This window comes from Oryzias melastigma, linkage group LG22 (assembly GCF_002922805.2).
Source record: "Oryzias melastigma strain HK-1 linkage group LG22, ASM292280v2, whole genome shotgun sequence".
Taxonomy (NCBI): domain Eukaryota; kingdom Metazoa; phylum Chordata; class Actinopteri; order Beloniformes; family Adrianichthyidae; genus Oryzias; species Oryzias melastigma.
The window spans coordinates 15,656,948-15,670,916 of NC_050533.1; the positions used below are offsets into that span (position 1 = coordinate 15,656,948).

At 40.0% G+C, this 13,969-nt stretch overlaps 2 protein-coding genes across 3 annotated transcripts in view; both read right to left on the reverse strand.

The window, feature by feature from the left end:
- Positions 1-1,404, reverse strand: part of xgb (x globin) — a gene marked incomplete in the record, with an annotated part of 6,169 nt that extends 4,765 nt beyond the window's left edge. Inside the window, 1 exon segment of the mRNA XM_024276440.2 lies at positions 1,044-1,404. Within this exon segment, the coding sequence (XP_024132208.1) occupies positions 1,044-1,210 (167 nt within the window).
- A 785-nt stretch (positions 1,405-2,189) lies between these two features.
- The window catches only part of LOC112146016 (pleckstrin homology domain-containing family G member 3), a gene marked incomplete in the record, with an annotated part of 37,180 nt that continues 25,400 nt past the window's right edge, over positions 2,190-13,969 (reverse strand). For both annotated transcript variants that reach the window (XM_024271580.1, XM_024271572.2), the window contains 16 exon segments: positions 2,190-3,391; positions 3,481-4,720; positions 5,477-5,569; positions 6,106-6,435; positions 6,692-6,708; positions 8,410-8,442; positions 8,576-8,677; positions 8,913-8,943; positions 9,052-9,138; positions 10,806-10,898; positions 11,030-11,212; positions 11,992-12,123; positions 12,448-12,598; positions 12,677-12,723; positions 12,803-12,872; positions 13,954-13,969. In XM_024271580.1, the coding sequence (XP_024127348.1) occupies positions 2,823-3,391; positions 3,481-4,720; positions 5,477-5,569; positions 6,106-6,435; positions 6,692-6,708; positions 8,410-8,442; positions 8,576-8,677; positions 8,913-8,943; positions 9,052-9,138; positions 10,806-10,898; positions 11,030-11,212; positions 11,992-12,123; positions 12,448-12,598; positions 12,677-12,723; positions 12,803-12,872; positions 13,954-13,969 (3,194 nt within the window).

Below are 13,969 nucleotides of genomic sequence, written 5' to 3' on the forward strand. Positions count from 1 at the left end.
CGGTTGATTATAGACGGCATGTTTCATGTTTTGTGTGCAGCACAAATGAAGCCGCTTAGAATTTGAAGCCGTATAAGATGACAAAAAAAGTCAAAATTAGTTATATTTCAGTTGTAGAAAAAAAAAATAGGGATAGATTGGGACAGAAAAAAGCCAAACAAAAACAGTCACTTCACTGACAGCACTTGTTCTCTTGTGGACATAAAACACGCACAAAAACACCCCACATAGACGGCCGATGTCACACCCTGAAAAGCTCAAGTGGAATTTTAATTGGCTGCCTTTTATTCAACCGTTGTGTTCATCTCCTGTCTTGTTTTGATTGCATCAGAGAAGAATGCCACCAGGACAAAATGTTAAATCAGTGAAAAAATCTGCTATTTTGTTGTGATACTGTATAGTGAGGACATGCATGATCCAGGGCCTCGTTTGGCTCTGATCCTCAACTATGAGCAGTTTGTCACGCTAAGGTCAATTCCTCCAACTGTTACCCGGACTCCTCCAGCAGTTTCTATCGCCGTTCATTCATTTCTTTTATTCCCTGCCAGCTACCGAGAGCTAAATTTGCTTTACCGGACGCTGGTTATTATCATAATTCATAGAAATGAGCTCTCTTGGCAGCTAATGCCGTTAATTCTCCAGTGTCACGGCAGAGCAGAAGCTCTGGATTATCATGTAATGATGTGGAGATGTAATCTGAAGTGATGAAAGGGGCAGGAGGCCGTTGTGCTCCCAGCGCTCCATAAAAAGCTGCAGGTCTCCGGTGGGGTGTTGGGAGAGCCGGGGTCAAGCGTGTTGTCCTCCTCAGGGGGCGTCTGTCAGACTCTCTGGAGGCTTTTATTCCAGGTCAGAAGGTCAACGGGAGTTTGATTGATGGATTTGACTGAGGAATGTTTTTAATTTAACACAACTCATGAAAACATTACTTTTTGTGTCCAGACTTTTTTTTCTTTAAAACTAATAACTTACATTTTCAGCTGCAGTTCATTTCAAGACATTTTTTTAAGTTTAGGACAATCAAAATTTAAAAAATTAATTTTTACCTGACGAACATAATAATTCCAACTTTGGCAATGTCGTCTCGAATAACTTTCCAGGAGTCCTTGATCATCTGGATCTGCTCCTCGTTGGGATGCTCCACGGCGGCGTCCTCTCTGCTCCTGTCTGCCAACTCGGATTTTGCTGCGAGACCTGATATTGCACAGCCCATTCTTGATGTGACACACGCAAAAAAGGCAAATGTAGTCAAATCAGTTCAGGAATAATAATTATAATTTTAAAAAACTGTTTAGGGGAGAAGATTTCGCTGCTGGTGTCTCCTGATGTAAGTGCGCATCTTTAACTCCACTCTTTCCGTGTAAAGCGCTAATGATTATCAAGCTAGCAAACAAAGACAAAACACATTTCCGGTTAGATTTTCAAAATTTATATTCATCCTTGCATTCACGGGACGTAGCAGTGAAAGCAAACTGCTATTTGCTTTTATTTTGAAGGAGAAGACTGATAACTTCCGGTCTTGGAGGGTGATTTCCGGAAGCTTGTCAAAGAGCAGGTTTCCAGTCCATCACCTGAGGCAAAGAAGGTTGTCATGTCAAATAAAACAGGCTGACAAAATGAGCGACAACCTTACACTCGAGTCACCGATGGACCGGGATCTCTGGGCGTTTTAGTGGGAGGAGTTTCCAAAAATCCCGACATTTTCAATGTCTATTTATACAGATTTTTGCTTTTTATTCCAATCAGCCTTAAGGAAATAATGGAAATAGTTATACATATATACCTAAATATAGCTTTAATTAAAATCTTAATTCTGAAATTAAGGGTAACTTTTACATAAAAACTTCAATATTCCAGCAGTGACTTTAAAAAAATTGTAGATATTGAAGCAAATATTTTATTTTGAAGGGGGAAAATCATATTCAAAAACTGTAAACTTTATTGGCAATGAACCAAGGTCACAGACCTTCATCAAAATATTACAGAGAGATTATTTTTTATGCATATTTAAGACGCAATTTACAAAATTATGGATTTAAGTCCAGCTAACCTTTTTAGCTAAAATGACCTTCACTTTGGGGCATTATAAATATGACATTTCTTTTAACTTTTTGCAGGAAATAGATAATCTCCTTTCTTGTACTTTGGAAATATATCTAAAATAAAATCTTAGTTTTATTCTCAGACACCTGTTACGTTCACAAAATCTTTTATTGTTCAAAATCAAATGTAACCATTTCCCTATTATTGAAAATATGAGAAACTGCATATATACAGTATGAATCAATGTAAAACAAAAAACGATATTTCTCAGTCCTTTATCGGGACTTCTCCCACAACATGAAACCATTTCATAAATAGTGTCAAAATATACAACTGAAAAAATAAAGTTAAAGTGAAGTATACAGTTTTACAATGCAAATTATTGCCATCATGAAGACACACGTCTTTGGTTTATGAACAGAAAATCTACAAACAACAGAACTCATTGCTATTAAACTATACAGGTGAGAATTGATTTAAAGAGACCTAAAATGAAGGATGTTATGATGCATTAACAGAATAGCTTCATTTGATACAGTGGACTTTGTGCATCAAAGTTTTATCGTGCTTACAACCCCCCCTGTGTAAAAATAACACAATTCACCTTTTTAAGGACAAAATATTTTCTCAATTTAATCCAAATGATAACATCCCTTCTATTCAACATCGTCCCCATAGAAAAATGTGCACAAAAATTTACTAAAAGGGAGAAAATGCTCAATTAAATAAAATGATATTTGACCAATGTGTGAAGTTTATGATACTAAAAACAAACGTGGTCATCAGCCGGTGCTGAGACTCTGAAACTTCTCCAGTAAAGCTTTAACAAAAGTACTTTCTGAGGCCTTCCCTGAACTGGTGACAGCAGACTTGTCACTGTTGAGGCCTTCCTGAGGATGGCTGTCTTCATCGTGGAGTTTCCGGAAGTTCTGCACTTCATTTAAAGGTAGGGAGCCGAGCACGTGGTCCACGGAGCTCCACCTGCACAGCGGGTGGTCTGACTGGTGCTGAGGTAAACCCTCTAACACTGGGCACGTGTCACTGTGAATGCTTTTACTCTGGCTGCAGTCCTTGTGCAGGTCTGACAGGCTGCTCTGAGAGGAGCCGTTACATGGGTCCGTGACACACTCCTCCTGCTTCCCGTTTGTGCAGGAACAAGTTCCTCTGGAGAACGGAGACGGCTCGAAGTACTTTGAGCGCAGCTCCTGCACATGTGGCCACAGAAACGTCTCCAGCTGTGGACTTTGGGAATGAGCATCCTGTGAGGTGGCTGTGGGTGTCTGGACTGGAGATGAAGAAGAGACTTCATGGATGACCGCTTGATTCAACTGCAATCTTAAACCCAATTTACCTGGATAGAAACAAAGAGACAAATTATTACATTTGTTCACCATGCAGTGAAATAAAAGTGCAGGAAAGAAGCCTAAAAATCATTTTTACCTCTTTCCTGTGCTCTCTCCTCATTGACAGCAGGCATATTCCTGACCCCTTCATGGCTGGATGGCTGCAGGTTTCTCGGACAGACGACAGGTCTGTTGTTCTTAATGCGCTGGCTGTACTGGCGAGCCAGCTGAAACACCTTATTCTTCATCTTCACCGTGTCTTGCAGGATTTGGTCTTCGTCTGCGCTGGCTCGGAGGCCAACGGTCTTAGGAAGATGGCCGGGGTGGGAATTGTTATTCCTCTGAAGCACAAAGGTCCGGGACCGGCTCAGATCATGACCCCTCTCTGCCGCGGTGGAACTGCTGGTAGATGAAGACATGGAGGACACACTTGATGCAGCGCTCATTTCAGACTCTTTCATAACGTGAGATGGCTGCTCGCCGTTTTTGGCATTTGGTGGTTCTGAAGTGATGTCTTGAGTGAGAGTTACTCTACCACAATTGACCTTGTCCGCTGCAGCCTGCTGGACTTCCCGGCTCTCCTCTTCAGCTTCCATGGCCTCCCAAAGTTTAAGCATCTCAGATGAAGGTCTGAAGTCTTCCTCTGCTGGACTCACAGGTTCAGTTTTCTGACAAGTTTCAGTGTTTTGACTCTTTTCTAAAGCAGGAAGGTTGAATACAGACCAAGAAGTGGGCCTGTTCCTAGAAGGGCTTTTTTTTTGGACAGAGACGACCACCTCGTCGCCGTTGAGCTGTCGACTCATATGTCTGACCAGACCAGCTGGAATATAGGACAGACTTTCCCTTCGCTTGAGGCTGAAGTTGGCGTCTTGGTGCTCGGCCTGCTCGTAGTAGTTTCTGATCTTGTGGATGAGGAGGCGGTCTTGTTTGGAGAGAGTGGATCTGCGTTCTCCTTGACTCGGCTCAGAAACAAGTGCTTGGTTAGCTTCTGAGGCTTGCTTTGGTGAGGAGTCGGATAATTTTTGGAGTTGTTTGTCCAAGTCCTGACACCTGTTTGGGCTTTGAAATGTTTCTTTATTTACCAATGGTGAAGGGCAGGTGAGCACCTCCTCTTCCTCCTCTGAGAGCTCCCCGTTTGTTCGCACACTGGTCTCTTCAACATGGAGACCAGAGGAGTCACTTCTTCCATCCTCCTCTCCGGTTTCCCTCGAGGAGTTAAAAGCTTCAGCTTCACATGGTGAGGAGCGCGCTGGACCCTCACATGACTGGGAGCAATCCACCTCCACCTGGTTGCTTTTCTCCACACAGTTTAGGAGGTGACACTCCTGCAAATTGACCTGAAACATGATAAAAGTGTTGGTAAAGTGGGGAGTAATGAGAAAAGACACATTCTAATAAGAAAGACTGTTTTGTTTGCCATTAACTTAATGGTCCTATTTATTTAATCAAATGAATCCATAATTTATGCAGCATGTGTTTTATCTTATTAGATAGATCCACTTATGTTTTATTGCTGTGACTTTTTTTTCTCCTCCATCTGTGAGATCTAAATGTGGCAGGAAGCTGGGCGATGCCAACGTGGCTCTACAAATGTTCACTCCAGCCTGCCATTTATCTAAATTTTAGTCCAGGTGTTACTGGCTCTTTTGGAGGAAATTGCAAAAAAAAAAAAGTGCATTTGGTGAAAGGTAGGAAAAATACCAGCCCACGCTCAGCTCAGGTAGAGAAGCCGTCGGTAGCGGCCTCCAAATCAAACATTTTTTTTTATTTAAGCGACACTATGTGTGGTATTCCAATTATTAGGGGCTGAATATGCAGCGAGCACGCAGGCCGCGCAGAACCGATGTGTTGGCGGCAGAGGGTAGCAATCCTTTTTTTCAGATCTAATGAAATGTGCTCACCTTGCTCCCATTCAGAGGGCGGTGGACACAATAGCAAAATCCCTGAAAGAGTTTCATACAATGGCTACAAAATGGGTTTAGCAACTATAATGAAGACAGAGGCATATATCGAATACGGAACATTGGTGCCCCCCTGTGACCTCAGAGGCTGGAAAGGATGTGTGTATTAACATAGATCGAGGCTTTAAGCACCTGTGCGTCGAGAGCGTCTTTCACAGGCGGATCGTTCTCCTCGTGTGGGGAGCTTTCCGTCTGCACGGCTGCAGCGTCTCCCGCCTGATCATCCTATAAACCAAACATACAGGTCACGATTTTATTAAATATTAAATGTCTACATTCAAAAACAGTTGCAATAAAAATAATTACATCACAGATAATGAAAGGGAAATATAGGAAATGTGATTATCAAAGAGCTACAATATTTTTTAATAAATGCCAACATCATCCTTTGAAGTCAAAGGAAATTTGACAATGAGTATTAAGCTGCTGCTTCTCATGCAAATGCAGGCTGGAGCCGACAGCATGAGCGCCATCATCAATCACAGCAATTATTAAACCAAAACACTGTTTTACAGATTTAATCTACATAAAAAGAAATGACAAAAGATGTGCTTATCTGAAAGTAAGCAAAGACATGAGAGTTTTCCCCCTTTTATGGTTAAAACATTCAGATTCATGCAGGAACAAACGGTACAAATGAGTGTTGGCTGGGTCAGTTTTAAAGAAAGGGAGGATGTGGGAGAAAGAGTGCTGTGGTGGTATTAGTGGAGCGGTGGAGTAGAGCAGGAAATTGGAAACCCGTGGGTGGCAGAAACCCTCACCGTTGTGAAGTGAGTGGAAAGCAAAGCCCTGGCTTTATACTGCCAGCAGGAGATGGCTGCTAGCACTGAGCTGGCAAAGTCGGCTACCTGGTCGTCTCCCATTAGCACATCCTCTCTGTTACAGTCCTGCTCCAGACCCTCCTCACAAGGTGAAGGGCAAAGGTCGGGGTCACCGTCCGGAGAACTCGGGTCCCTGCCGGAGGTCAGACGCTCCGTACAAGGCTTCACATCCTGAGACTTCTTGCCAAGATTGGGGGTCAGCGTGTTGTCACTAGTGACTGACATGCGGGCGGACCTGTCTCTCACCAGAGTACCTTCACTTTCTGCATGCTGTAGCGTGAAATCACAGACACGTGTGTTACTGCACGGCTAGACATGTTGTGACTGCAAAGCTGTGGATGAAAGCAGTTTAGTCTCAGTGACACGAGAGATTCATTATTTCTGCAGACCGGGGAAACTCAAAATGGATTCTAAAAAGACTGGGCTATGTTAATTCATTAGGTCTGGAGTGCTGAATCTCATTACATTAATAGAGTGCATTAGTACAACTTTTTCCCTGACGAAATTGGATTTTCCACACACTTACCTTCATAACAGATGCATCTAGAGGAAAAAAAAACAAAATACAAAGCAGATCTTAATGTAAAATATATGAAAAAGGCATTTTATTAAGTTAGTCAGAAAACATGTTTGCCTACAATGCAAAATATTTTAAACTTAAAACCTTGTTTTTAGACATTCCAGATATTTGACCAGTTTTTTTTCTTCCTTCCTATACAAGCGGTGGGCAAACTACATCCATATGCGGCCTGTTAAACTATTTAATCTGGCCCGAAAAAAAGGAATAAATGTCTTATTTTCCCTGTAGTTCACGTGACTCCCTATAGATGGCGCACTACAAATGCATTCACCTTTGTTTAAGCAAGAAAGTTATCCTGCAATCATGTAGTGTTTGTTGGTTTGCTGATATTCATGTGTAATTTTTGAAGTCGGAGGGTCATTTTTCCGATTATTCCTACACTACATGAACGCAGCATTTCCTTGAGTTTGAGTTTTTCCAATTGGTGAAACAGTTTTGAAATAAAAACTCCAAAATATTGTGTTTAAAGGTAATATTCAATACAGACTGGGGCATGTTTTTGTCCAGATCCCGTGTTTTCTTTCTTTTATGAGGTGAATTGCCAGAACATACAACAAATCTGCTCCTTTTCCGGCCTTTCTATCATATTTTAGAAACCTTTGCGGCCCACAAGTAAGAACGTTTGCCCAGCCCTGTTGAACACCTTTACAAGCTTTTGAGATTGTGTCTTGAAAAATATATTATTAAAAGGAGTCAAAATCCTTTGGCTCCTTACTCTTGAAGATACAAACAAACTTGATAAAAACTCAAATTGCACTTTAATTTTTAGTTTTTTTTAATTTATCATCATTATTTTGGAAAAAAAATAGATTTATGTTCTTAGAGTAAGAGCTAGTTTTAGATTCAAATTTATTTTATTTTATAATAAATTAGTTATTTCCATTTATTACACTCGTTTTTGAGTCTGTAACCAATATGAGCAACAATTAGGGTAACAAAAAAAATAAAATTAGCAAAAAATGTAAAAGTAAAAGTGACTTTCTGGAAGAACAGATCATTTGACTACTTTGTAGTGATTTTCTTCTTACTGTTTTTGCCTTATTTTCAGTCTAACTCACTTTGCAGTGAGTAAACAGAGGCGCTCGGAGCCTGGCGGCTGTCGGGTCTGGCTCTGACTCAAGGGAGGCCCCGTGGTTCTGTACTACAGATAAGAGCCATTTTGCTCACAAAGGCTCAAACTGGACATGATGCAATTAACCAGGATGTGAGGATCTACTCCCTCATCCAAACGAGATGGCTGTGATGAGCATTTTGTCTTTATTACATTGCTCTGAAAACTGATCTGGACACAGAACGCAGCAGGTTAACTCTCCTAATGGTTAATCAATAACAGAGAAGACGCAGAGATCTGAGGGGAGGGCTTAATTTGACGGCTGAAAAGAGCATGTGTATGACAAAAGCTTCGACCCGAGTGGCATATAATCAACTTCATTATGGGTGAGGTGGAGTGTGTGTGTGTGTGTGTGTGCCTATTGATCTGTTTTCCAGGTGTCTTTGAAGGAGAACAAAGCAGAAGTTCAATAGAGACAGCACTTATCCATCAGAAAAATAACATCGGTGGCTTGGAGCTGCTGTATAACTGCCAGAGTGGATCCCACTAAAGGACTAATGAATTTGCCTCTTTTGTCTCCCAAAATTAAATATTACAAACAAAACATACCAACCTTTTGAGTTCCTCATGGTCCGTTTTACGGGCTCTAGAGAGGGGAAAATACGTTTTTTTGTCAAACATTTTTCAATGTGCTCTTTAAATATCCCAAGCAGAAGAGGATGAGCATTTTTTTATTTTTTCATGCATGAAGTACTGTCAGATGAAGAGAGATCTTTTACCGGATCTCCTCCTCCCATTTCGTCCTGCTAGATGGAAGTCGGCAGCCTGGCAGCTCTCCGCTTTCATCAGCCTCTCAGGACTGCTCTGGTGCTTCGCCGGATCTGATCAGCGGAAGGATATGTCATTATACCAAGAGCTGCAATTACCAAAAACTATTTTCTCCACCCAGATGAATGGGCTCTGAACTAAGTCCTCTTAGCAAATTTAACAAAACGTCCTTATTTTTCATTGAAAATTAACAACCATTCTGCTTCGCGAGCAGCATCTTTTGTTGCTGTGGCAACAGTTAAACTGGTCTGAACCGAAACCCAAGGAGGCTTTATTCGGAGCACTTACAGATCCAATTGTCCACTGTGACATCTTTAACCTTCAAAGAAAAAAAGAAAAGAAGGAAGAAGGATAATTTAATTGAATTCCTTTCTTCAGAGGCAAAGTAGGAGAAGCGTTCTCTCCTGCTGGGAAGCATGACATTTACCTTCGGCGGTACGACGGCGTTGTGATTCTCAAGGATGAGCCGCTTGATATGATGGCTCCAAAGACGCTTCTCTTCAACAGTTTTTGCCTTAGAAAGAAAAATAATTTTCTTATAAAACTGAAACTTTGTGTCCTAAACATTTAGTTGCAACTCTGTGACTTGCAGGATAACATTTGTCAAGTCTCTCTTACATTTGGGGTACATAACAACTTTACTTCACAAACTGAGCATTAAAACGAACAAAACTATAAAAAACCATTACCATAAATGTAAAAATGTATTTGTTTTTAAATGGACGACCTTTGGCTTTAATCCCAGTAGCAGATTTCACACGTTGGTGACTCAATTCTTGTGATTTAAGGCATTCTTGAACTTTATTTATATGTAGGCCTCTAAATTTATGACAGTCAGCAGATTTTTTTTTGCTTCCCAAGTCTTTGAGGTGCGGTTAAAAAACTCTACTGCAGTATGAATCTCTCAATGAACACATGCAAATTAAAAGATGAGCTTTGATACTTCTTCTTTCCCTTAATAAAAGAGAAGTGGGTTCAATCAAGGTTTCCAAATATAAACATGAAAGACGAAAACCGTAAAAGAAAAATAAATAAATAAATATGATATAATCTGTATTTTATATTATTATCATGTTATATGTTTTAGGTACGATCTGAATTTTCCCAGAACCCTCTGCAAGAAAACATGTGCATTTATGCTTACCAGAATGGCCTTATATACCATAATGGATTGCATTTGAAAAAAAAAAATATTACAAAAAATTCATAAATATGCTTTGTAAAATGTTCATATTTATGTTTTTACTTTGGAAATTAGTTGACCTTATATTTAAAAAAAAAGTAGTGATTATTGTGTCCCGATTGCTTTTAAAATCCGGGGCACTATACTTTTTTAGTAGTTAGAGAGTAGGGAGGGACTGCAGTTATAGCTGGTGTCATAAACCTGTCACCATGGTTACATGTGCTGATGCTGAATACATGTGGTTCTGTCATAGTTTATGTTCACAGTTTGGCAATACATGATCCAAACCTCACCGCAACCAAAACTGCAACAGGAAATTAAGCTGTCGGATTTAAGTTTTATTTTCACTTGATGCTTCATTTTCAAACCAAACCAAGAAAGTACCAGAGTCCTCTCCGACTATATTAGCAACAGTAGGAGCACGAAGGTCATTGATGTGCAGGAAAGGATGCTTTCAGCAAACCTTCGCAAACATCTGAACTTCTTTATTTGCCACTGAAGTCCTTTCATGTTATCAAAGATAAGGTTGTACTCACCAGCCTGTACTCTCCAATATTAGACAATCAAAATGGCAAAACTGGGCCCTCCTAAAACCAGCTTGGGTTTTTTTAAAGTTTGAATTGCTTTAGCAATGAGCTATCTATATTTTAATAGGGTCAATTCTTAAAATGACTTAGTTTTCCATCCTCTACGTAAATATCATGATACATTTTTGCCAATCCAAGGTCTCAGCTCGTTTTATTTGAATAAAAAAGGACTCAAGTAAGCTAAATACATCTGTGTGAATGAATCAGCAGTATCTTGAAAATGACCTTTTATACATGGTTTTATATATGGTGTTGTGATTTGTCCTTGACTTTTAAATGACTCTTTAAAACTCCAGATTAAAGGACATAAAAGTTGAAAGATGAAGAGTTAATGTGCATAACTCCTCTGGTTTTGAAGGATGATGGGACATGAAAAGCAATATACTGTGTATTACACTAAACTGCATTTACCTGCACTGTATGTGGTTGCTTGGGACGTTTGAAGTGGATAACGCTGAAGAGCAGGGGGTCCTTGGCGTTGTCGAGTAACATTAGAGTGGAGCACTGCAACCAGAATGAATGCAGCCATAATGACACGGCATAGCGATAGAATGTCCATGCAGTCTTTTGTCATCATGCATTATGTTTCCGTTTTGAACTGTTCAAAGTCTCAAAGTAATGAAACAAATTCCTACCACTATGTGGGTCTTGTAGACGTAGTGTTCTCCCCTTTTTTTCGTGATGAGGAGCATTTTCTCAAAGAGGAAGAGCGTACGGGTGTTCTTCGCTCTCAGCACGTGAAAGGTACCCTCCAGAACCAGCTCGCCGTAGGTGGTCAGGTCAGGACCCTTCCAGTTGATCAAAAGGGATTGTATCTCCTGTGGATGAACATAAAAGTGGACGGTGAAGAATGCAGAGCAATGAAATAGGAGCACGGCAGCTGAAAGCAGCTACACGGTTTGGTTCTGACTCCAAAGGTTCAACCACCTGGGAGCTTTCTACAGATCTCAGGGTTTGCATACCGCCAAGTCTTCTCTAAATCTCGTCTGGACAAAGTCCCACAATTTGATTAAAACGGTAAAAAGCTGATTTGGTTTTAGCCTCAGCGATACTCTTTCGTGATTATGAGTGTCGTCGGCATGACTGTGGTACGAAACATTATTAGCGTGCACGCTCTGACCTACAGTAGCTGAGGAGACTTGTGCTCACCGATGGGAGCAACTTGACCTCAGCCTTCAAGTTAAGATCTGACCCAATTATAGATTGTACCTGATAATCTCACCAACTTTCCCAGGCTTTTTAAGAAGGATTTTGTGGTCCAGTGTTCCAAAAGTGGCCCTTAGAAGGACTAAAACTGGTGTTTTTTTCCTAAATTACTGTTGTATTTTATTGCTTACTGTCTCAGTGATGTAGTGTTGTTTAAAGTCTTACTTAAAAAAGTGTTTTCAATAATATTTATAATATAAAAAAGGATGAGAAATTAGTTTTTAATGACATATAAATGGAAGAATGAAGTCATTTTTGTTTTAGAAGGGATTTGACACCTGCTGTAAGATGAACCAGCCAGTCGTAATAATATTAAAACATCCACATGTATGTGCTCAGATATACTCTTTTGTTAGATCTTTGGAGGACGTGAATGCATCATGACTAATACCTGCACTCTGACGGCGTGCTCATGCTTCCTCTTCATGTCGTTAATGTACCACGCCACCCCTGTCATGGTGTCGATGGCCTCCTGGACGACCTCGTAGCCTTCCTCATCTGGGTCAAAGTGCTTTGCAATTTCCTTTAAAAATAAAAAAGACTAAATTACACTTCCTAGAAAGTCACACAAAAACCTTTAAAGGAATTTTTCATTTTTATTTGCCCTGCTAAAGTATTTCATCCTGTGACCTTTCAGTCAAGTGTTTACACAAAGCACAATGGAGAACACAAAGACCTGTGGATGGTTGAATAGTTTGCAGCATGAGGGGAGTGCACAAGGAAATAAAGTGGGTTAAAGTGACATTTTATCCTGGAACTGGAGGTGCTTGTCCCATTCTTGTTAAAAGTACTTAGAATGGTTTTAGAGTACAGACATGACATTTTGTATGATCCCTGCAGACAATACCTGAAGGAGTAGATGATACTTCAGGATCCTCTGGACCGGCTTTAGGAGGTAGGAGCCCAGAGGGAGAGAACGCTTCAACACAGCCTGTCGATCTCTGAAGAACTTGGCTAAAATTTTACACCTCATGCAGTCGGTCAGAGCTGCGACTGAGCTGCAGACGGAGAACGACGGCGTTCGTGAGCCGATTTAAGCAAAACAGTTCAGAAATGATCGATTTAGCGCGACTTACTTGGGGTAGTTATTGCAGTACTGGGTGTAGATTTCAAAGTAGTCACTCTATTGAAACACAAACCAGGCATCGATATAGTAAATTCTTGGGCCTGTAAATAGGAATGAGGAACATGCTGGAACTGACCTTGTTTACAAAGCACTGAGCAACAGCAACAGGGTCGCTCTCACACATGTCCAAGGACTGTAGGAGCTCACTGAAATAAGGAAAAAAACAGATTACATAAAAAATGCAAACAATTGTGCATTTAAATTTAAAAAACATCATTAAAAGGTGTTACAACTACCAGTAGAGGGCGCCATCTGCTTTAAAAAGCTGTGCTTTCTACATGTTTGAACAGAAATGCTACATAAATCTCCATGACCACAATCTTATAATGACTATGCTATTTGTTAAAGTCAAAGACAATAGAAACAAACAGTATTTCAAAACTGGCTCAACAGAAACTAACAAGAAACAGAAGAGTCTGTATGTTTCACAGAGCACTAATTAAGATTTAATATAGAAGAAAGCATCATTTGGTTGTATGTAAGCCTCTTTTATGCACAACGTAAAGTCAAGTGCTGCAATGAAATGTCAATTTTAAAAGATCCTATTTTTAACAATTATTGCTAGTTTGAAGTTAATTGTATTAATAATTAGAGCAGAGGTAAGAAGGAGAAAAGAAGTAGAAACTTTGTCAAAGAAAGAACAACATGTACTCTAGATAATGCACTGTACATTAAAAAAAGTTGAGTTTTTTTTGCACAACCCTTTGCAAACTATGTTGCAACAGTGGGCAAACATGAGGCACCTGTTCACTGTCAGATAAAAGGGAATTTTTTTTTCAATCCAAACATGAATAAACAGAAAAAATGAAAATAACAATACAGCGGCTTAATCTGAAAGCATCATATTTATCGTCCTGTAAGCCTTTTTTTCCTGAAAGCCTTGGCATTAGAGAGGCTCCTCTGGATGAGAGGGGACAAGAATGTTAATGTACTTTTTGGCAGACAGAGCAGACATGAGAGGATGAAATGTAAAGCCAGCAGATTCTGTTTTTAAACAGTGAATCACTCATTGAATGCCGCCAGTCATTCAGAAAAAGCAGCGACTCTAATAACACAGTCGATCTTCTTCCATGTGTTTTATTAGGTTGATTGACATCAAACTTCAAGTCCAAGTGAAAATTCCTCAAATCAAATGTTGAAAAATGTAACACTACTTCTTCATATGCATTTATTTTTCTTGATTCTGACTCTCTTTAGCTGTCATTTTTTGGGACATGTATTGTTCACCTGTTAAACTCATAGA